General features: G+C 38.5%; 1 protein-coding gene across 3 annotated transcripts in view; it reads left to right on the top strand.

Annotated features, from left to right (window-relative positions):
* The first annotated feature begins 2,799 nt into the window (after window positions 1-2,799).
* Window positions 2,800-25,138, top strand: part of pdgfd (platelet derived growth factor d) — a 43,336-nt gene continuing 20,997 nt past the window's right edge. Inside the window, exons 1-2 of one of the 3 annotated variants that reach the window (XM_088427525.1) lie at window positions 2,800-2,834; window positions 3,376-3,497. In XM_088427525.1, coding sequence (XP_088283651.1) covers window positions 3,377-3,497 — 121 coding nt within the window. In that variant the 5' untranslated portion in view covers window positions 2,800-2,834; window position 3,376. Of the gene's footprint in view, window positions 2,835-2,993; window positions 3,498-25,138 lie in introns of those variants that run through there. The other 2 variants (XM_088427526.1, XM_088427524.1) reach the window with 2 other exon arrangements.

Raw genomic sequence — 25,138 nt, 5'->3', positions numbered from 1 at the left:
ACTGCTCACTGTTGGCACATCCAGAACCACTCCCTTTTCATCTCACATCAAACCTAAGAACAGGAGGCTAACAAGGGAATCAGAGGCTCAGACCTCTCGGCAAATGAGCGTAGTAAATGCAGACAGCTGGGTAAAAGCAACATTTTTTGAGGTTATTGAGATATTTTTAAGTTCTTCGGGTATTGTTTGTCTAGCCTTTTCTGAGGGGGAATCCCTGTCATACAAGCATGGAACTGGTGTTCCAATACATATTATGAACTCTAAGCTTTTAAAAAAAAACGTGGCCGTGAGGCTCACTCAAAGAGAGTAATCTTATGGATTGAATTTTCCCTAGTGGAGTCAGCACTTCTACCAAGACACAATCACACTTGTCAATTAATATGCAGATATGTGCCTGCAAATGCCAAACATATAAAAGATAGCACCATACCCCTGGCATATCTGGAAAAAAAAAAAATCAAGTACGTGCAGAATTGGTACCCTGCCAGCTAAAGCTCATCGTGCATCCAATTAAAATCTCTATATAGATAAGTAAATTCAATGTACATAACCTATATAAAAACAAATCTTGGTGATCTTGTCAGTAAACTTAGGCATGCTAACATTTAATGAGTCTGTCTGTTTATATAACAAGGGGAAAATGCATTTGTGTGTGTGTGAGCCTTTATATGGGATGTATGAGAACATTGCAGTAGTGTTTAAAAATATTCTTGTATGATATGGTTGAACTCTTGAGATAGTCTATTTCAAATTTGCATGCCCTTCAAAGCAGTCTACATGAATTTTGTTGTTGAATGAAAAAAAAAATGTATATATATCAATAGTGATTATTGTAAGTGTATGCTAAAACATGCATAGCAAGCACCGTGACACAGCCATGTAATCTTCACTTGGCATCTATGGATTCATTTCTCGGCTGTGTGTGCATTTGAATCCCTGCCGGGTACTCTTAAAACATTTTACTTTTAATTAATTTCCTCTCTCTATTAAGAAACGATATAATCCCCTAAGTGGTCCTAATTTATTAAAGGTGCTGCATGATTCATCAGCCAATTGCTGTGTAATAGGGAGAGCTTTTTGCCTTGTCAGCTGAACCCACAAGTTGGCAAGTTCATCTCAGAAGTCAAAACAACTCTCAAAAGTGCAACGTGAGGAATTAATGTACACAGACCTGGAAAGTCTTCAATGGAAGTGGCAGAATGTCCACCTGATTCAGTGCTGATTTAGCAACTGGCAGATCAGGTGGATGGATGGATGAATATGAATGAATGGAGAGACAGACAGACTTTGGATTTTATATAATCCGCAAGTAGAGATGTTTTAACAATTACTTACGATGTTCTTCTCACGCGCCAATCTCCTGCACATTACACCATATAGACAGTGCACTTCTCCTGCGTTGAATTTTAAAAAATGAGGAAAGCCGCTTTGAATGCTCCAGAAGAAAGCTGGCTGTGTTCACGTCCATTATGGCGCAAATGTCCATTTCTAATCACAACTATCTACAAAACTACAAAAAGAAAGGAAAACTCATCCATGTCACACACTGGTATTGCACTAGACTTGCAAAATAGGGCTCATAGAGTAAACAGTGGTTGACCTCATCATTGGTTGATTGAGAGATTGAGGACTTAAAGGGCAATTAGCAGGAACATAGCAATATGAAGGACCATAAACTACGGAGTATAAACAACCAGGACAGAACAGACTAGGAGATGTAAATTATTCCCATATCCCCATCCCTGGCCTAATTATTTGATGACAGCGGTAAAATTATTTGTGACAAATGCTACTGTAGTTAAAAAAAAAAGCACCACCTAAAAAATATATATATATATCTTTAAAAAACAAACAAACAAACAAAAACCCACCCATGTAAAGTTAAACGGTTCAGTGTTTCCTCGCTATAATGTGGTTAACTTTTCACCGTCTCACTAGATTTCACAAAATTGTTATATGTTAATAGCCTACCTTTTGGTATGATCTTTGAAAGTGTTCAACAGACTGATTGACAGATATGAGAAACTGTTAAAACCTGCCAGATAAAAGTGTATTCAATGATAGGTTTATAGCTTTAAAATATATAATAAATGAAAAGATAGCTTTTTTCCATTCATTACAGACAAACAAAAACATGAATAATAATAATACTAATAACAACAATAATAAAAACCAACAGATAAAATTACCAAAATATCAACCTGCACTCCAAAAATTTCACTTATTGTGTTTTTAATGTAACCTCAGCAATAGAAAACACTGTATATATGTGTTTATGTTTTGCAGTCGTTATCATTAGCTAGATCTGAACTTAAAGGGACACTGTGTACAATTTAGACCGTTTTTCATTAAAAAGGAATAAATTAAATGATTATAAATTTTAAAGACTTGCAAATAAATGTGTTCTTTACGACCAAACGTCTGTTCTAAATATAATCTTAGGTCTTGTTGTCATTAAACTATATTACATGGGGGAGTTGCACTCCTCCGGAGGTGGCCATGTTTGTTATAACTATGGACAATGGTAAATTGTCCACTAACCCCTGCTGGCCGTAATGAAAAATGGTTTAAATTTGACACAGTGTCCCTTTAATCGTCATCCATCTCACAACATTTGCAAAATTATAAAAGCATATTTGATTTTAATTTTGACACTGCATTTTTGTAAGTTATTTTAAACCCTCAGCCAAGTTATCAAAATATTAATTGTGTTTGTATATTAGTGGAAAAATACTTACTACTTAATACTAAGCTGTTTGCCACATTCGATGACCTTAGGGATGTTCCAGTGATTCACTACAATTGCTTTGCTCGACTGAAAAAAAAAAAAAAAGGTGAGTGATGCGGACTTTTTTCTTTCCTGCAACGTAAATTGGATACAGATATACTGTATAAACAGAGTAACAGAGCTTAATTGAGACATTCCTGTGCCAAGGCACGTGCCGTGCAGACAGATCCTCAGATCCTCACCCGGACAATGACACGCAGACATTACAAGTTGTGTGCGCCTTCCACTAAGTTTGACGCGCCGGTTGCGTGCAGACAAACAGACTGAAGCTCCAAATGCGCAGTAAACTATGCAGGATATTTCTCTGAGACAGGATTGAATTCACTGCTTTAGGCGTGATAAGAAGTCCGGCGCCTATGTGACCATGACGGGAGCTATATTATACTCTACCCGCACTTAGTCCGAGTGACTTGTGTACTTTGATCATCGAGGAGGCAAAGTTTTGGACCAGGACGTTTTTTGCGTGCGCGCCACGCGTCAACAAGTGGATGGAAACTTTGTTTTGTATGCTTGGGTCGAGTTATTCTGAGTAACTATACACTGTGGAAATTTGGCTCATTAATCATCTGTTCCGAATTTATTGTCAGCATGAGTGGACCAGGAGATTTCTACATTCGCGTGGTGCTTTTATTTTTGCTGAGCACAGGAGCAGTGGTGAGAGCTCAGGTCTCCATGATCAAAGTTATAAGGGGAAACATCAGGAGAGATGGTAAGATCACTTCTTTCACATATTTTTTTTTCCAGACTGATTTTTCTGTATCTTAACACATACACACAAATCCTGTTGATCTTATTATCTGTCCTTGTCATCCTCACTACTAAAACAATACAATGCACCAGTAGAATGACACCATTGCACAAAAACAATTATTCTGCCTAAACTTTTTCTTTGACTGCATTTCACGACAGGAGGATATTTCCATACACCGGTAACTTCAGCATAGGACCATACATGTTGCTAGTGTGCCCTTGTTGTTGTTTTTTTAGTGCACAGACTTAGTTAGGACTTAGTGCATGCAGGTACATGGATCTTGAACTAGATTTGATACTGAGTAAATCCTCAAAAGGTTTTCCATTCCTGATTTCTCTATTTACCAGCCAGTCTTTTGGTTCATTCTTTTTGTAGCTTGTTATCTTTAACAATGAACTCTGCATGTATTACGAGTAACAATATGGCAGCGTTTTTATATTTATCGGTTGGTTAGGAAACAGCTTGTAAGCTTGATGTCATTAGCGGAATTAGGAGGCGGAGTGATAGACAGAAGTACTTAATTCAAGTAAAAATGCAGTCAGGGGCACATTTGTCACTGCAAACAGTCGCTGTCACTTCATCCTTCCTTCCCTAACTCTGGCTTCCTGCAGGTGCACACCATGCTTATTTTTTGCGTCACCCCCAGGCTACACTTATGCTATAGTACCTTTTATTAAACACAAAGAGAGGCACACAGACAGCTGCGGGGTTGCTTTTGGCAGGGAAACATGAAAATACCTCTGTTTTAGATTCGAACCTGGACAACAGCCCCAGGGGTTGTTCCACCTTCTACTCTGGTGTGTTTCTGAAGGAACATGGATGCATTTGTGTGGCCTCCTCACCCAATGCTCTCTTGCTTAGTCATGCATAAGGAAAAGCCCTAGAGCTGTGGATTTTCACATTTTCTCATTTACTTTTGTGCATAATGGCATTTTTCACAAGTAAGAAGGGAAACTGCATCAGAGCGACTAATGCTCTCAAAAAATGTAAACAATGTGAAGCCTGCATTGTGTACTGTACTTCACACGCAGCAAGTACTATGACTGGCTGAAACAATGCAAAATATCATCTTGCAATTACACTGACATTTTTGTGTGCCCCCTCAAGATTTGATTGATGTGAAAGCTAAAAGGTGGGAAGAAAATTACAGTGCTATTAGTAAGATTCAGTGAGAAGTTTTAGCTGAAAATGGGGGGTAAATGCACTTACATATTTTTAGGAATTTAGACACAGTCATTTAATTGCCACTCTTATACTTTGCTGCATTTCTCTTCAGTTCATCACCAAAAGTAACGAGTTCTTCCTTCGTACTTCCCGGCACTTGAAAAACTCAGGGGGAAGGTATCCTGTTATCTGCAGCCATCCAATCAGATATATTTATTTTTGTTTCAACAAATTTGAATTCCATTTCGCTTTAATCTGATATTAAAGGGGTCCTTATACGTTTTTAATGGGCTGAAGTGTTTAGAAGAGTATCATTTTTATAGGGCATTCTCTTTAATTGTTTTATTTTGCCCTCAGTCATATTAAATTTGCATTGTATTAAATATGAGCTGAATAATAGAAGAAAGACTATTTTTGTTGCATGTATTTGACATCATGCAGATTCCACCATGAATTGGGAAGTCCCTGCGATGATGTCGTTAAAAAAGTCATTTGTTTTTGCTCTCTTACACAAGTAGCATCATACGAGTCAAACGCGACACGAGTCAAACGCGACACGTGCACGGTACTTTCCTCACATGTGTACTTTTTTATTTTTTTGCTTGGTTATTTTCAATTGAGTAAGTAAGCAAACAAGTATGTGGTCACGCAATAAGACTTTTTTTTAAATATGCAGTGGTATATCAATTTAGGTACTCAAAATCGTGAGGTGATGAGAGACTATTTCCCACAAAGAAAGTGTCCTGAAACTTTGTCTTAGATTGGGTCTACAAGTGAATCTTTTAATTTACTGTAAAGTTGTTCAAATATGTTGAATAAATGGAATAAAATATAAATGCAGTGCGATAGCATGAAATGCAATAAGCTTTGGGAAAAAACACAACTTAATGTTATTTTTTGAACAAGCATTACCAAAATCTGCTACTGGCTTTGCATGCTAAATCCAACTTCTTTTCCAATACTGCATGTGATTGATAAAGGGTAAAACTATAGTTTTCTTACTTTTGCTATTCTCTCGTCTTTCTTATCAGTAGCTTTCCTCTTTCGGCACCGTCTTATCAGTCTGTGCCTGACTACATATCGTTCCATCTCTCCAGATCCTCTTCCTTCAATCTTCCCTGTTCTCATTTCTTTCTTTATCATCCCATCTTCTTCAATCTGTTTCAGCCCTTACCCTGTCATCTCTCTGAGCTCTTATAAGGTGGCAAACATGGCAATGTCATAGACGCGCATACACGAGACACGTCAATAAACCAATGGAATCTGCACAAAGAAAATTATCTTCATTTTCTTAAATGCATACTTAAGTGTAAGGGATTCATGACATTTTCCCAGTTATTTTCCCCTACGTTCATGAATTAATTTCTTCTTGAAGTGCAAGTATGTGCCAGCTGATTATAATGACAAATGCTACTCCCGTTTAAGGACATAAACTGCAGACATAAACAGAGGAAGAAAGTTAACATTAGAGTTGAGCACACAGCGACAAGCCTGGGCTGAAGTTATGTCACCAATTAACACTGGCTGGTGGGTTTACACGTCATTAATGAAGTCAAGTAGATGTAAAATTATCTTAAACTAAAACCGAGGACTATAAGTTTTTAATTGTGACAATGGAGTTCAGGTAGTGGGAAATATGAACCAATTGTGTTTGAACGTTGTTTCTATCAGTAAACGGACTTTGGACTTTCACTTATATAGCGCTTTTCTACCTTGAGTACTCAAAGCGCTTTACACTAACTAGTCGTTTACTTACTGATGATGCAGCTTCAGGAGCAATTGGGGGTTCAGTGTCTCTTGCTCAAGGACACTTAGGCATGGTTTTGATGGTTGGGGGATCGAAGCCACAGCCTCTCAGCTGGGAGACGACCGCTCTACCACAGAGCCCTGCCGCCCCTTGTTTGTCTTTGTTGAATGCTGTGCCTGTGTTGCTCATTTAAAGTTGGAATTGTGATTTTAGAAAATGCCAATTGTGTCACAAGAAAAGTAATTAAACATGACACAAAAACGAACTTGTTAAAAATATTTACTACTTTGCATATTCGACAAAAAAAATCAGTTTCCCAAAGTGAGAGCCTGGTGGGTGACAAACGCTGAAGTGCGATGTCACTTACAGGAAAGCAATGGCATTGCTGAATCGAAAGTCGATAAATACAGTCAGAGATAGACTCAAAGAGATTGTATCTGAGGGGTTCCTGGTGTTTGAAGAGTTGGTTGATGGCATTATGTATGTTTGCAAGTTACGAGCCAGATGAAAAGTGTTTTGTCCAAAAGGCTGGACATTAAGTAGATTAGAAGAATAGTATAACTATATAGCCTATATTGCGTTATTAGTTGAAATTCGATGTGATGCCCTGCTGTAAGTTATGCATGATGAGATGACCCCACTGGTCCATTTGCACCTCAAGCACCGGCTGAGTGGGGACGTCATAGTGCAGTCATGCTCATTGCGTGTTCATCCAGCTTCAATGGCGGCTTGAGTGGCACCGTATAACTATATTGAACCCACAATCAATAATACCAGAGCTGGGCAAAACCGTTGTTCCATTAGCTCATTATCGGCAGGTACACACCTTTGGGTGAGAGATTATGCATTTTTGTTGTGTGCTTTATGACGCAAAGCCGGACTGAACACCAACTGAAGCGGGTTTAGGGCTGCCCATCCAAGCTCGTACTGACAGTCCTTCCCAGCCCATGTATTTTTATTACCCTTCACATTATATAGCACTTGCTGAAAGTACGGAAGCGTGTGTCCTTTTACATGTTCTTATCTTATCTTTTGGCTGCTCGAAAATCTGTTGGCCTGAAAGTGAATAATGCGTCTCATGGCATTGAGACAGCTTAGAATTCCGCTGAATAACAATGAGGAAGAGCAGTACGGTGGGTGACCATCAACGAGGACACCCTGGAAAGTGCATCATAGGAAATTATGACGGCAGACTGCCCAACAAATGCATATTCATTAATAAGTGAGCTGCTGTAGATCTAACTAGGAACCTGGGTAAAACGCTTAAAAAAAAACCCAAACAACTAGGAAATGTATGCTTAGAATAGTTTTGACTGTTAGTATTACTCAAAATATGGATATGGTTGGTCCTGTCTACTTTATCTCAGAGCTCTTACAGGTAGTCCACTTTTTAAATCAAATTAGCAATTGCACTGCTGTGCGAGTCCCAGCGCATCCGCCTAAAGGTCTTTAAGGTTCAAAAAGCAGGGAGAAAAGTGTTATCTGCAGTTATGAATAAGAAAAAGATGTGAACACGCTGTAAGGAAATGAATAAAAATGTTGACTCTGCAAACAGTATGACAACTACAGTCTTTGCCAAAACATGAAAGGAGACTAAAGTGCTGGTGATGGACTTAAATGAGGTAAAGATACCAAAAGTCAATTTACAGTAACCTCAAAATTGATTACAGAAAAAAAAATGAATTGAATTGGAACACAATACTTAATTATATTGCTGCCTCAGTGCATAAGCATGCTGCTGAATATATGTTTTGCCTTGGAATAATATCAGAGAGTGTGCTGTCATGGTCCTTGACTACTTATGAGAGCGCTGACAATGTGCATGTACACACACACAACACTTACATTTCCAACAAAGTATCTGAATATGCTCGCAAGGACATTTGAGCATAACACACAAACATAGTTTCCCATTTGTCGACACAATCGCATATGAGGATCAATTTTTGTAACTGCAACAATTTTGACATTTTCCCTTCCCTTGCAAATGTATTCATTTCCCATGCTACTAACTGTGTGGGAATGTCAATTTGAACATTAACTCTTGACCTTTTAATCCGTGTCACGTTCTCAATGACAAATGTTATCAGAACCTCCGTTTTTTATAATCAACGTGACAGAACGTGAGGAATTGTACACGGTGTAATGTCTCAATGGTTTGAGGGACATTTTCCCTCGGTATCATCGGAAAGCTATGTCGTGTTTGCATCAACTTCATCGTCGTTTCAAAGGCTGCTACAAAGTGCTTCCACATGTCACGATATAAAACCCAAGGGTGGGAGTGGGGAGGAGTGTCATTATTGGAATTGGTGACTCACAAGACTACGGAAATTGAACTACTTCACACCCACCCAAGTGGTCACACTTCCAAGCAAGCACAATTGTAGGATCTCCCTTTCAAGGAATCCCCTAATAAAATCTTGCCCCTTACACACACTCTTTCCACACACAAATAATACAAGCCGAGGCAGCCCCACCTAAACATGTTTGGCAGATAATTATTTCCTCCCGTGCAAAAAGAAATAGGGTGGTAACCTTTTGAACAGTCTGATGGGAGGCTGCGCACATGTTCCTGTGCAACAAGACAGAGGCAGCCGTGTGATGAGGTCGTGAAAGGCCAGTGGTGGGAGGCGGTGCTTAATACTCCTGCCTCTGGCAGGTGAAGGCACTGGGCGGAAGTAGCACTTCAGTGTAGAGAGGGATTACAGTCGGCGAGGTAAGGTGTTTAAAAAGAGATATGCCAAGTTAAAGGTGCCAGAGGAGTTGTCCCCTTACTTTTCAGTCCTGTCAGCATTAAAAAAAAAAAGAAACTCAGTTGAAGCCAAATGGACACAGTATAAAAGTTGAGGGGCCTCTCCTTCGCTCACCCACCGGCTTTTTATCTGAGCATATGATGAAAATGAATGATGAGTCATAGCAGAAGAGTCACAGATTAAAAGTCTAGTCCTCTGCCCCCAAAGTGACTCCCACATTTCTTATTTTAAAATGATTTTAAGTAGCGGTGAGTTTTCCAAATGATCATCTGAAACATTAAATACTTAAGCATTTTACAGGCGTTTTTTTAAAGTTTAAATGACTGAAGTTTATAAAACGCTGCACCCACACGTGTGAATAGACCAACATTTAGAGTTGTGAAAAAATATGAATTCCACCAAAATGCGATTTACAAGATCTCGGCCCATCACCAGCGATTTGGGATAATCGATACAATAACAATTCACCAGGCTGACTAATACACTCCATGTCACTCATATAGGGAGACGGAACGTTAAAATCAATGTAGATGTTATCCCTTGCAGTTTTCTGCTAGCTGTGATCTGGTCAGAAACAACTGAGAATTGTACATAATCATTTGCATGGATGTGCCAACTCATTTGCAATTTGGCTCAACTACATGACAACATGAGTTTTGGATGTGCACATGTGACACGCCAATGTAAAGAGTGAACAAGTGTTTTTGGGAGCATCTATTGTTATCTGAGAAGTGTAACGATGCAATTAATAAAAGTGAAAATATGGTCGGTAAAATGGGTTTTGCAGATACAGTAATTCATAATGCATTGATTATTGCACAATTTGTATTGAGAAGTAAACGTGTTATGTAAATGTTGAGGATGATTCCACAAGTGTCGATAATGACAAGTTATTACTCAAATAAGTTATTCATTTTTCCCTTGTTTTTCATAGTTAATTAATGGGGACCGTAAAGTGAAATCAGGGAAGTAGGGAGCCAATCACGTGTCTTCTAGGAGTGCCCGTGAGTTGATTGACTCGTTGCCTTGCCTGTTTAGCCCAAGCTGTTGATTCTTGACAACAGTACCTCCAGTAGCTATCTCCGAGTGAATCTCACATGCCAGGGATAACACACGGCTGAAGGAGTATGCTGGGGACAAAAGAGGGCTTTGGGAAGATGCTAAAAATGATGTTGTAATAAATAGGAATCTCGAGAGTAAACTCTGCTTCCCTATTTTCATGTTTGGTCAACTACGGGCTCCACTATAGGTCGACATAAGAAGAGAGCACGCGGCATGCACGATTACAGTCAACTTGTCTGTTTGTCTGCAGTAAACCTTCATAGCCCGTCTCGCTGCAATATAGATTTTTTTTTTTTAAAAAGCACAGAGGGCAGATGAAGCACAATGTAGCAAAGGAACACTATATATAGTATATGAGAGCCGTGCCATAATTAAGGCAAGTTGGGGTTTTGTGTTTTTGAACCTGGTATGTTGGAACAAATTTTCATCCCAATCATTAGACATAATGCCATTCTAAAGTACCATACTCTAAATCGGCGAGTACTCAAGTTCTCATTCTTTTTGATGCTGCGACAGCAGTGTATAAGGAGAAAATGCAACTAAGCAAGAGACATTTATTAATTCAGGGAGAGACTTGACTGAAGCACCTGACTGCCATTCGATGCAGAATGCATAGTAGAGCAGCTAAATTGGATGTGGGAAAAGAAGATTAAGGCTGTAAGGAAGGAGCAACAGAATATGTTGCGAGTTCCCATGGAGAAGGTGATGAGGCCAGATTACGAAAAAGGGAAAGGGTATACACTGGAGAGGGATTCGTTGGATAATAAAGGACAATCATTTGTGACATGATGACTTGAAAAAAATGTAGGTAGCAGTTTGAAATGATGAGCACTGTGTATCCAAAAGCTGGAAAAGGGAAAGGACCGCAAATTGTAGTGTAGAACAATCCCGTTCAAGGTCATGAGCGAGTGATTGGTCGCCAATCAGTCAGACTCACAATCAGCCACTGAGTCAGAATTGATCCCACGCTGCCTACATGAAAGTCACTACGCTATCATTGAACGTACCCTCCTTTACCATAAAAAAATATATAAAAATTCCGTTGAATCATCAACATGATTTCAAGCTCAAATTCCCACAGCCCATGCACACACTGCTTACACATGAAAAAAAATAACTGGCATGATGTGTTTCCGTCCAACGACAGGGACCTGGCAGAACAGCTTTAAATGGCTTTGCTTCATAAAACTAACGGGTTCATTACAATGCCATTGTAGTTGCAGCTGGCGTGTTAATTACACTGATAGCCCTCTGGCAAGGTGGAACAGGTTCTCTGAGGGGAATGCAAGGGGAAATTAAAAGGATCCCCGGTGAAGCCATTCGGCAGCTATTTAGGCTGAGCAGAGAGCCATGTTATTACTATTAAGCTGTAGACAAGGTTTTATGTATTGACTTCATTTTTGACTGTTGCGGAAAATCTCGGCTTTCTGTTTCAATCAATAAAAATAATCAAAACTAAAGCAATGTTTTGGTAAATGTTGTTTCTTTTATGTTGGAGTGTATTTTATGTTGTATCTATAGGATACAATTAGCGGCATGAGTCACCAAAGAGATTGTGGTCTTTTATTTGCACAAAAGCACAGTCACTGATGATAACTGCGAAGCAGTCACCATATTTAGGTTTTTGTTTTGTTTTGTTTTTTTCTACTGCATCAGCAACTTTAGCCCCCAAAAACAGTTATGCTAAGGAACGCCAATATAAAAGGAATCACACATATTACAAAATGAAGCAGTGGAAGGCAGTCGATGTCATCCGTGCCAAACATTGTAATATACATGCTCAATCGTACGTTGCAAAAGCGGTGATTTATGGACATGATGGATCTTTTTCACCCAAAGACAATACAGTGGACCCCTGTGTTACAACGTCCCTGATTTATGTCATTTTCATGTTGCGACGTGGAATACTGAGGTTTTTCATTCCCACTTTATGACATTTTCCTGGTTATGCGACCAAAATAACTGTCATGACCCTAGGGGCTTGGCTGTATTTTTGTTGTTTTGCCTCCATCTGCTGCCGTTTTTCGGTGATTGCACTTATTTACTTAAAACAAGCGGCACTCAAAGGTAAATAAATCCTTTCTATATGTTTTATGTATGATATTTTCTAATTGTATACATGTGTATTATATACACGTAGCACTTACTATACTGTTTTGGTACCAATTTTTAATATGTATGTACAATGTTGATGTTTTTACCCTGGGTTCTAAATGCATTAGCTATCTAACTATTTGGATTGCCCGTCATACGACAAATTAGCCTTATGACCCCAACCACGGAACGGATTAATGTTGTAACATGGGGGCCCACTGTACTTCCAAGCGACAAATACTTTGCTGATCTTACCAGTCTACATCATTACTATACTACATAATAATAGAATAATGTGAGGGAGCTTGAATTGCTTGCACAATGAAGCGATGTCGAATTTATGGTACACACAACAATCATATCAACACTTTTATTTGGCTGAATCTCTAGGTAAGAAAGATTAATTGGTTGAGTGGAATTGTTGTATTGGCACATAGGTCCCCAATGCCGTTATGCACTTTGAACAACTGAATGGTGCAACAGATTTTTTTTGCAAAAAATCTTGTGGACCTTCAAGTTTGGTTTGGGATCCCCAGACCACAGTTGGAGAAGCAAAGCTGACTCTGAACAGTCCTGATCTGAATGTTTTTTCGCTCAAGTTTGAAAACCACTACTAAAATTAAAAACGACTTGGTCTATCAGAGAGATCATTTTGGTGACTTTTGCTCTCCCAATGACATTATGCCTAAAATGGTTATTTCTCAGTAATTAATACTACATGCATTTTGTGTATAAAAATTTTGTAAATTGTGAATTTGAATGAGAAACAAGTGGCGGACAACACTTATGACTGTCAGGGTGCTTGGGGCTCAGCTGATTGAAAAAAAAAAGCTTTTTAGTTAACTATTAAGAACGTTTATTTCAGTTCATTCTTGATTCATTTGAGCTCTATGTCCTTAAGTGCCAAAACATCATGACTGTCACAACAGCCTGTATTAGATGAAACACAGCTCCACTTTATCTAAAATTGGCTGAGCCATCTAGAGTAGTGACCACTCATCCTCAAACACAGCATTGTCAATATGTCAAACACAGTATTGTCAATATGTGCATCTTCTAGTGTGTGTGTGTGTGTGTGTGTGTGTGTGTGTGTGTGTATATATATATATATATATATATATATATATATATATATATATATATATATATATATATATATATATATATATATATATATATATATATATATATATATATATAAATATTGGTCATTTTAAAGATTTTCCTTTATAAATTTTTGTTTGTTCAGATCAGCAATTTCAGTTAAATATCTCATTTAGCAGACAAACGCAGTGATATTTGACAAGTGAAATGAAGTTCATAGGACTTACAGAAAGTGTGCAATCAACTAAATTTGGGCAGGCCAACCAAATTACACAAATATTTATTAGATACTCCTTTAGCAGAAATAACAGCTTCTAAATACTTTCTGCAGTATCCAATGAGGGTCTAAATTCTCGTTGAAGGTATTTTTGACCATTCTTCTTTACAAAACATCTCTGGTTTAGTCAGGTTTGATGGGTTCCGAGCATGGGCAGGCTGCTTTAAACAACACCATAGATTTTCAACCATAATCTCTGGACTGGGATGGATGGCCTTTCCAGAATGTTGTACTTGTTCCTCTGCGTGAAAGCCTTAGTAGAATTTGATCAGTGTTTATGGCCGTTGTCTTGTTGAAATATTCAGCCCTGGAGCAACTTTAAATTTGTCCCTGATTCTTGAACATTGCTTGCAAGAATCTGCTGATACTGATTGGAATCCATACGATCTTCAACTTGAACAATATTGCCAGTAACTGCACTGGCCACACAGTCCCACAGTATTATGGAACCACCACCAAATTTTACTGTAACTAGCAAGTGTTAGTCTTGGAATGATGTGCTCTTTTTCCATCATGCACACCTCTTGTTACTGTATGTCGAAATAACACAATTTTAGTTTCATCAGCCCACAGCACATTATTCCAAAATGAAGTCTCTGCTTATCTGAGATTTTTCTTGGCCTTCCGCTGTGCCTCGAACTGTGCCTCTGGTCTACCATTTCCTCATTTGTTCCGCACAGTGGTAACTGACAGCTGAAATCTGTGAGCGAGTTTTTTGTATCTTTGTCCGTAACCATAATGTTGAACAAACTTTGTTTTCGGGTCATTCGACTGTTGTTTTGAGGCTCTTCTGCTGCCTATCATCAGAGAAGATAGGACGGCAACTTACAACCAGTCTCCTTACATACCCTTTCTCAATATTGGATTGTGTATGGAGGTCAAGGATCAATGAGTTTACCAAACAAATTTTGTGTTCCAATAATTAATAAATCAACAAAACAAGGGTGGCCAAATTTATGCACCTGCCTCCTTTTGTTTAAGTAATTATTGCATTCTAATCATTTAAGTATGGGATAGGCAACAAAAAACAGTTGTGTGCATACCCTCGCTGTTTCAAGAAATAGCTTGTAATAACAGAAATAAAAATGAAATCCACGGAATGGTTGATGGAAAACGAAGTGGAACCATATCACTACTTGGAGTGCAATAATTGGAAATCACACCCCGCCACCTGAACAAGTCTCCTGCCAACTGATGAATCAAATTTGCTATTTGCTGGGAAACGTATGCACCATTCAACAATATCTGTGCTTTTAGAAGCAAAATGAAACTTGGCTTCCTGATTCAAGGAGATGCAAATCTGCGTTTGCTTGATTATGCTGGTTAAACACAGATTGGAGAAAGTGATTTGTCACATTCTCAAGAATAAATAAGAAATTTTATTATGCCAGTTTGAGGTATGTGGTCCCAAAACCAATTCATATCTGATCTTTTGTCATGCGACTTCAGTCTGAACAGGCGGGTCGCATTCATCCGAATTGAACGTGATCAACAAGCGACTAAGGTCAAAAGTTGGAAGCCGGTTGGGAAAAAAAAAAAAAAAATAGCAGACGTGCAAGGTGTATTAGCTTACTTGCTCAGAGGGCGCAAGATGTTGCTGGTTCTAATCCACTAATTCAGTTTTGGGCTGTTTAGCGTTCACACACAGGTCACATTTCTTTGGAAATGTGAACGACCTCAGAGATTACACACAAAAAAAAAATGTTTGAGCATTAAACCCTGCTTTGTGAGCATAACAATATTGTAGCTTGACACTCAACAGTGACAAGGCAGGAATTGTAACTTATTACATCTTTAATGTTACTTGTACCTGTGTACATATGAAGAGCTTTGTTGGGGAGCACAATAGAGCTAGTGGTTTCATTGGCTGCTAAAAATGGAGCAGAAAGAATTGAAAGTTGTCGTCACGTTTTTGCTAGCAGGGCTAAGGGTGGGTGAGACACATGACTAATGCCAGAAGTGACACTGCAGAAAAATGAGAGCAGAAGCCACTCACACCCCAGGAGATTGGTCCCTGCTGAAGGAGGGAGATAAACACTTTGTGTATTTATACTGTGTGTCTTGTGTGTGTGTGTTGTATGTGCAAGAGGGGGAGTTTGACAAATCCTCTGGTGCCCTGTGAGTGCTACATCTTTGTTATTTTGACAATGGTGCTCTGACACAAATGAAAGAGATTCTTTCTTTCCTCCGTCAAATGCTTTTTATCTTCCCCTCTCTGAATCTCAGCGTTTCTCCACATATTTCCCACATTACCAGCGTTTCTCCATCTGTCTCCACCCTGTCTATATCAGTCTCCACTGGTCTTCATTAGCCTCCTTTCTCTTGGTTTCAGCTCATCGTTAACTCTCTCAGAAGTTGGTGTGCAACGCATTGAATACGGGAGCATAGCAAGTGCAGATTAAAAAAAAAATAGAGGCAGGCAACTATGCAGGCTGGTGGAAGAAGTGCAGTGTGGGAGGACAGTAAAAGTGTAGTTGTGAGATGGTCAAGGAAAAAAGGGTGAAAGATGACGACAAAGCAGTTAACAGACAGAACTGCAATTGAAGATGAGGAGGAGCAGGTGGATGTTGATGTGCTACTGTTGAACCTTTAGTGAGATAAGTGATCCCAGTGGTGGACAGCTCAGATACATACTGGCAGTCAGACCACTGACACACACGCACACGCATCTGATGAGAGTCAGAGAGCGGGACTTCTGTCAAAACATAAGCATCTGCTCAGTAACAGAGCAAACGTACATCTACCAAACATCATTCAAGTTGCCCTTGGAGAGAATGGGTTTGCAAAAAGCTGACTCATGCACACACTCATGCACAGAGAGCCAGAGACAGAGAAGTGAGAAACCTTTTTAATGAATGACGCCAAAAATAATAATACAATTGCAAAATGTGCACCGGATTAAGTGTAGACCGCACCAAATATAGGGTGCTGGTTTATAAGGCACTCTGGTGGGTTATAATGTGCACTTTGTGAAATTTGGGGGGTAAACTAAAATAAATACCCTTGCTGGTTTTTGGATGTTGCATAATTGTTTATCATAACATTGGTTACATTCGACCTAGTTGGTAGTCATGTGCCTATCTATCCTTTCGGAAGGTAGAGTTTTCAAGTAATTTATAATGGTAATAGGACCAACCAATACAAAATGGACATTTAGACCAAGATATTGGTTAGTTTTCCCTCCAAAATGAAATTGTAAGGAACCCATTGATGAACAGTCAGTCACATCGAGGGAGAATTGAATTTGCCTTAGCCTGGATTCAACCTCTGGATATATCTGTATTGGAAGGTAGATGTGCTCACCACCGGTGAGATACTGTGCCACTGTACATACCATCACAACATACCAAATATATTGTTACAACGAGGTTCTTTCTAGTTCATCTCAACAACAATACGGTTATAAGATTGGTATTGCTATAACTGACAAAATTAGTCAAATTCTGACCAATCTCTTGGTTAATGTAACTAATATCATATGAACCAAGTGGTTTGGTACTTTAACCAATCAGTTTTTAGAATGTACAGTATGTATAATGGTCGCCAGTTTCCGGGTTTGTGTTTTTACCCCATGCTTGTGTGGATTTTGTCCAGATGCAAACCTCAAGAAGAAAAGCGGTATAAAATTGGATGGGAGTATTAACAGCAGCAAAAGTCATTCTATGCACGAATATATGTTTGCGTGACGCACTTGCTTGCGTATGTTGTGACTTGCAGCAAGTATTGATTTTTCTCTTTAGCGTTGGTGTTTAAACTGCAATTACTGTCAGCAGGAACCACATACGACTGTATCGAGTGTTAGGGCATACTCACACTAGACCACACAAATAATGCTGGACTTGGCTGAATTTACCCCACCTCTCCTGTGCCGTCAATACAAACTGACTAGAACATACTGCACACACATTCGCGGATATACAATCATTGACATGTAAAATCTCTTGCAATATGTTCCATAAACTAGAGTATTTGAAAAAAACATTTGGTATTGCGGTGGTAGTTATGGTGAAAAGCATCATGTTTTGTGTCAGATTTGGGCTTCAGCTGCATAAACTGGCCTAAATCCTTTGTCGATGAACCCAATATTCAGGCCCGCAATAAATGATATGACTCAAGAAATCCCCAAACTGCACAAAATATTGAAATTTCCCCACCCAAAGTTCCAGCAAACATTACTGGGTGCAGCTTTGGAACTGCAGTTCACAGATGATCACAATGTTTGATTTAGATTAAAATCCAGTAATCATGTAGTAACAACGTTACTTTTTCATGGTAACTTTGGCAATACTGCTTAACACACAAAGAGAATGATGTTATTGAATGTTGATGAATTCATCCACAGCAGTGCACAGGGGCACACCCCTTTCATTTCTCAGTAGCTGTCCAAACAACTTCAGCTGCATTTGCACTCCTCCTACTTGCAGTACATCACCCGAGTTCTGTCCCTTTCAAAACAGATTTCATTATGATTTGCCCATAGCCTCTCCATACTCCTTTTTCTCAATACCTCCTGAAAATTTTCAAGAATTCAAATTTATTCAAATAGATGCTGTCCTTTGCTTCTTAACATTTTCCCTTTGCACGCAAACATGTAGGCATGTTTGTGCGTCAGAGGTTCGGGGAAACTAACACAACTTGCTCTCGAATAGACATGAGTCATTCATTTTATAACTACACTGAAAACGGAAAATATGAGCTCAATTAAACAATACTGTATTGTCACAGCCAATATTCACGTTTCAATCAGTTTAAATTGGTGTTACACCAATTGAGTGATTTTCAAATGAGTGAAGCTTGAATATTGACTGTGATGGGTTACTTCAATACAGTATTTTTAAGATAAGCCCATTAGTTCTTTTTCCACTCTAATGCTATTGTTTGGTAAATACGCAGATAATAATAATCCCATTTTTTTGTTTTTATTTAAGTTTGATAATTGATTGAATGATGATTAATTCAAAATAAAAGACTATGTTTTTGAAGATTTGGACCAAAAAAATGCCCCTTGTTGTCGATTCAAAATGCATCTGCGTCATTTGCCTGTCTTGCACATTTCCGCTCTATAGTTGTATTATTAAAAGTGCAGGATTACAAACATTTGCTCAAAGTATACCGTAGACACATTTGAAAGATTATGGCTTCATCCGCAGTGTCTCCACTGACCGATCCAGAGTGCTGACTTTGCAAGAGTTAGTCTTTTGCATTATTCACTGATCTTAACCAAGGTGTTAAACAGGAACCTGCAGAAGCACATCAAAGGGAAATGCTGAAATTCAACAAGCCATGCACTGCACTGCATGTGTTTGCTTTGACAATGATAACTATACTCAGTGACAGGGATATGATTTTGTTGTGTTTGTGTTGATACTTCATTAGAGTTGTTGATACTTTATTGGACTGAAGTGCACTGCATAGGCCTACCAAATGAAGTCTCAGTGGAGAATATTTTGAAGTGACCAAAACTGCTCTTTAGCTTCATCCACACTATCATGACCCAGTTGAATAATTACTTCAATACAATTCAAGCATAACTTGGGGTATAGATTATTCAATCGAAATCAATGTTATCCTTTAGTAGACGTTATTAAAAAACCGCCAACACTTTGGGGTTCACTGTAGACAGGGATGCTGTTGTAGAGGCAAAGTGGGTGCTAATGCTATTCAAGGGACCACTGAGACTCACTCGTGAAGATATGAGGAGCAGATAAAACGCTCCTGAATCATTTAAATGCATTGAGAGTCACGGCTTTTCAGTAACGTCGCTCCTCTCCCTTTTGACATTGAAATGAACAAAAACAACCGACAAGGAGTGACACAGCTTCACAGACACGCACACATGCTCACAAAGCAGATTGTATCATTGCTTATTGATGAGTCTCAGGCATGTTCTTTGGTGTGGCTTATCTAATGGTTTGAGCTCTCCTGAGTATTTGTGGACTTTGTTACTCAGCAGTACTGTATACACATTTCTACTGCTCATGAGTTTTGAGACTTTTTTTCTTCTTTCACTTAGCGTGTCTTCGCCTCTTTCACACCTCCATCCTTCCTCAGCTCACTCAACGACCAGCCGTGTTTCACGTTTCCATCTGAGTGTCCTTCACCTCGGCCAGGTCAAATTCCCCAGGCTTTTCTCAGTTTTTGCACCCTTCTTGTATGTTGTTTAGTCCAGTCTGTCTTGTGCGTGTCTGACAGCGTGAGGCTGCAATTTGTGTTTGTTCATCATCTGATTGGAAAAGACGGCAGATCGTTTGTCATGCTGCTCCTGGGCTGTGCGGCGGGAGCCTTCAGAGGCAGTCTGCCAGTTAGCAAGGCATAGTTCAGCAGTTTATGAGATTGCATTGATCTTGCTTACAAAATATGTCCTTTGGCTGTGCTTCACGTTCACCACAAATAACCTCTCAGGATATTACTTTAAACATTACTACCTGGGCTACCTGGTTAATGCCAGCGTCTTTGACATTTGTGCTTTTACTGATTTGTGCTTTTTCATTGATAGGCCTGTGTCTGTAAGAACCAAGCCTTCACATGCCGATATACTTGATAGCAATACTTGCAGAAATGGGGAACCCTTACAGCACGGGCAAAATCTTGAGTTCAGAGGGGAAAAAAAACAAACAAACAAGAGAATGGCAATTTGTGGAAAAATTGCCCATGACTGAAGAGAGGCTAAATGAAAAATTGTGACATTATCTGGAAAGATTTCAAATGGTGTGGAATGATATTGAATGGCATGGAACAATCTACAATGACCTAGAATGAGCTGAACATGAAGTTGGAATTATTTGAATCGGTCAAAACATTTGAAAGATAGAAGTGACAAGTGTACAAATCTATATATTTTTTTTTGCTTCGTGAATGTTGTGTATGGAATAAATGACTCAATTGCTTGAATGTTCTGAACTACTGAAGGTGACATTTTTATTGGTTAACTAATGTTGGGGTAATTGTGAATAATCTTGCAAATGTGGTAATATGTTTGTTTTAAGGTTTATAAAATTGGGATTTTTTTGAATGAGCTGAATGTTTTAAATTTCTAATGGGAAATACATGAACCTGCTGATTTGAATGTGCATTTGTGACTGGATGTTATTTAAGTTTTTTTTTTTTTTTTTTGAGGAAAACCCTTTACAGTGCAGGAAAGCTGCTAAATACATAATATTTTGCACTACACAATATTTTGCACTGTATACATATCCCCGTGTTACAGCGTCCCTGGCTTACGTTTTTTCCATGTTCCAATGTGAAATACTGAGTCTTTTCGTCCCCTCTTTATGATATTTTCCTGGATTTGCAACAAAAACAACTGTCATGACCCTATGGGGTTGGCTGTATTTGTGTTGTTTCGTCTCCATCTGCTGGTGTTTTTAGGTAATTGCACTGTACATATGTATCATCCACTCCATAATGTTTTTTTTTTTTTTAATTGCCTACTTTAAGATTTGCTCGATTATGGAATTTAGTCTGCTCGGGGAAGTGAATAGAAATAGAATTTTATTGTGTGGGTTTACTATGCATATGACAATAAAACTAAATCTTGACTCTAAGAAAAATCCAAGCACATCTCATGACATTTTGGGATATTGAAGGAGATATTGAAGTCGCACATTAAAGAAATGTGTGGAATAAAATCAAATAATAAAGTATTACAAAATTAAAGGTAAACAATAACATTTGTGATGGTGTTTAGCCTTCACAAAAAACAATACAAAATACAGAGCTGGCAGTGGCTAGATTCATGCACACCAGTACCCCCAAATATATATATATATATATAAATAAATAAAAAAGCACATGAAAAATGGGGCCTATGGCAATTATTAAGCATTCCTTCTTGTGCCATGTGATGAAATATCCCTGCGCTGGTGTGGAAATTAGTTGATTGCAAACTAGTTTATTAGTTCCAACTCATTTTTCGTCTGACCTTTGAAATAAAAAAGCTGTCATAAATCGCGGTCACCCCATAACAGTAGCTTCAGGATTTATATTTGCAGTGTTTTCTGAATAATATGAGCGAAATACATGTATTCATTATAGCGTTTTGCATTTGACAAAAACATCCTGCAAATAGAATTATTTTTTGCTGGGGCCTCGTTGTCTCGTATGCCGCAGCAAAAAAAAGATAAAAGATGGTGAAAGCCTTCTGTAAATCTGTCTGTGAGTGTCCTGAGTCAACAGTGTTTTGATCCATTGCTGTTTATCTAACCTCCTCTGTCTGTGTCACAGGACATCCCTTTGTCCATCATCCAGGAGAACACATGCACATACACTCATGCGCACACGCATAAAAGGCATTAAGATCAACGCTCACCATTCCTAAATTACACATTGACAACGATAGTCTTTCATGAGTTTTATATTTTCTGTCACGTTTCAAAAATACACACGCCACATACACATGTCACCTGTTACAATAAAATTAACATCAACAGCGCAGAGTCAGAGTGAACATAAAATGAATGACCTTTCGTGAATCAAGCCCTAAGTGGTTTGATATTTGTTATTATTCTTTGTTTGAAATAATCGACCAGGATGATTGTTTGTGTGGTATTAGCAAATAAAGGAAATGCATTCACGTGATTTGGATGTTTGCATTTCACAAGCATTTGTTGTTTATGTAATTGTTGCTGATTAAAGAAATGCACTGATAAGCATTTGGTCATGTTCTCACACACGTTTTGTTAGTTCTAGTCTAACGTTGCTGGTTACATTGCTCATTTATTTTAATCTGTTACTTTTCACAGTCACTTTCACAACTTTGAATGACTTCACGATCATTAAGCACATTGAACGTTGTGAAATACAAATGTGAGAGCTCTGTAGTATCCAATTGAAAGACCATTACGCATATTTCTACAATCATGCAAACTGTATAGTCCTGGCATTGCTACATCCCATACATATCCACACGCCAGCTTCACCAACAGAGAAGTCAAATCGATTCTTAAGCTGCCTAATGCACTGGTCGCTTCCATGTTGTCTACCATGCTCAAGATACAAGTATGTTCCATTCCAGTGGATGCTGTCTGTTCCCATTAACAACTTTGGTTGTTATTACGTGCTTTAATTTATATAGGATGGAAATTTAGAAAAAAAAAAAAAAAAGGAAAAAACAAGCTTAGGTCATAAATAGGAAAATAATTTAAATCATCAGGAGTAGAACAAGGAAAGAAAACAAATATATCTTCCTCTGTTTCCTCTACGTCTGTGCAATAAATTGAATTAATTCATCATTGTAAAAATCAACAGAATGATAATTAGCTAAAAAGTAAAATCTAAGTTTTACAAAAGTGGCAGAAAAAAGTGGCGCAAGCAAACTATGAGCGTTAAGTTTGCGTTAAAAAAGATATAAAAATCAGTATACCTTATTTAGGCTGGATATCTTTATTCATGGTTTATTAGTCAATCAATCAAATGAATAAATAGTGTATTGTTTGCTTTGTTATTTTGCTTCAAATAGTAGTCATCCAGAATTCCTCAAAAATAAATAAATAAATAAATCTCCCAGCCCGAGTTTCCTCTGTACGCAGAGAAAGAAGAAGAGATGTTAGGTGAAAGCTGATGGTGACCAAAGATGACACGTATGGCATGCAGTGTTCACCCAAAGTGTGTGTGTGAGTGTGTTTTTCTTTCATGCCTCTATGCTTGTGTAAGCGTGACTTAGAAGCAAGAGAGCATATTTAAAGATGACTTGTCATGAGACAGTGGCAAAACAGTGGAGCCAGCACTGGCTTTGATAATCAATGCACACCCACACACATCTACACACACATGCACGTAAACACACACGCAGGCCTTGAGCTATTATTTAGCCAGATGGAAAAGGCTTTGGTCATTTATTTCTCTCTGGGTGGAAATTGTCTGTAGGTGCGAGCAAAGCATTGCACATCAGCGACCACACTTTTGCAGGGAGACACGATCACACGCAAGAAAATAATACACTGTAGAGCAATGAACAGATGTGCAGAAACCCACTATGCACAACATCCTATAGTAAGTAGTACACAGTGGATAGCATCACTTACAGTCAGTAGCTAATTGGACAGGTTTTACATAACAGCAAATTACAGATGAATACACAATGGAGCAGATAATACACCGTGAAGGACAAGACATGGACAAGCCCCAACAAAGAAAGCAAAACATCTATAATGCATACCTACATAATACATGCATATTAAATGCTTAAGGGCCAACAATTAGCTACTGAGTTGCTAAGAAATTGTTAACCAAATCTATTCCAACAATTTAAAAGCATCTACCTCTCTTATTTTCTGCATTTTCTCCATAGCTGTTCATGAGAGTGTGATTGGCACTTGGATCAGAAATAGATCTTAGTGCCACAGTATGAAGAACATCACACCCTAGCAATGAAGGTGGGAGAGACAAGTTTCATCCGTGAGAATTTACCCACCTGCATCCTGGCACTCATTAAATCTAAATCTTCTGGGAAATATACACTGCAGAGAAATGAAATATGGTACACAGTCATATTGGACAAATCTTGAAATGTACATGCGATAGACGGTCCAATTGATCTGATATAGGCTTTATATCACAATTGGGCAGTTGTCGTGAAAATGCATAAAGACAGATTAAGGATTTAAAAAAAGGGTTTGACTCAACTTGTCACTTCTGTTCATAGTTGCGATGTTTGGTGGGTTAAATGTCTATTGTGACATAGATTGAAAGGAAACATTATAATGTGGGCCCATTTTCATAATTTTAATTAGGAATAAAAATGCCTCTCGTTTTACTTGCTTTGACAATATCGTGCAGGTTATTGAAATATGGACTTTAACCTAAATATTAGCTTAGCTTTTGCATTTATGTGCTGACACACTGTTTCAATTAAAATTGTTGGCTCAGTGTTGACATAAAATGCAATTTATTATTTAGCGTAGTCAGAAAACAATGTCAATTCATATAGAGACAAAGAACAACAAATCCAATCACACTAAAGACAATTTAGTGTGTCCAATAAACCTGCCATCCATGTTTTTGGAATGAAGGATGAAGCCGGAGTGCCCGGAAAGTACCCACACGGGCTCGGGGAAAACATGAAAGAAGGCCATAGCCAGGTGGATTGGAACTCGGTTCCCTGAGCTGTGAGGCGGACGTGCTAACGACTGCGACACCGAGCCGCCCCGAAATTGAGATCTGGCACTTTAAAATCGGAACAATTCTGGGAGAGCCATAATCTCATTTGATTCTCGATGCCCAGTATTTATCTCTGGGCCCAGTTTAGCCCTTACCCAAACCCACGTTAAAAAATATGCACGTTAGCTAAAATTAAGTAAATAGGTGTTAATGTGTGTTTGAATATGTCTTGGTCTATTTCCGTCTGTGTCCTGCGATTTGCTGGGTAAAGGTGGTTCCTGCCTTTCACCTGAACTCAGCT

This window comes from Hippichthys cyanospilos, chromosome 11 (genome assembly GCF_059441005.1).
Source record: "Hippichthys cyanospilos isolate Australia breed blue-spotted pipefish chromosome 11, RoL_Hcya_1.0, whole genome shotgun sequence".
Classification (NCBI taxonomy): Eukaryota; Metazoa; Chordata; class Actinopteri; order Syngnathiformes; family Syngnathidae; genus Hippichthys; species Hippichthys cyanospilos.
Note: the sequence above shows the minus strand (reverse complement) of the source record. Positions and strands in the feature narration are given on the sequence as shown.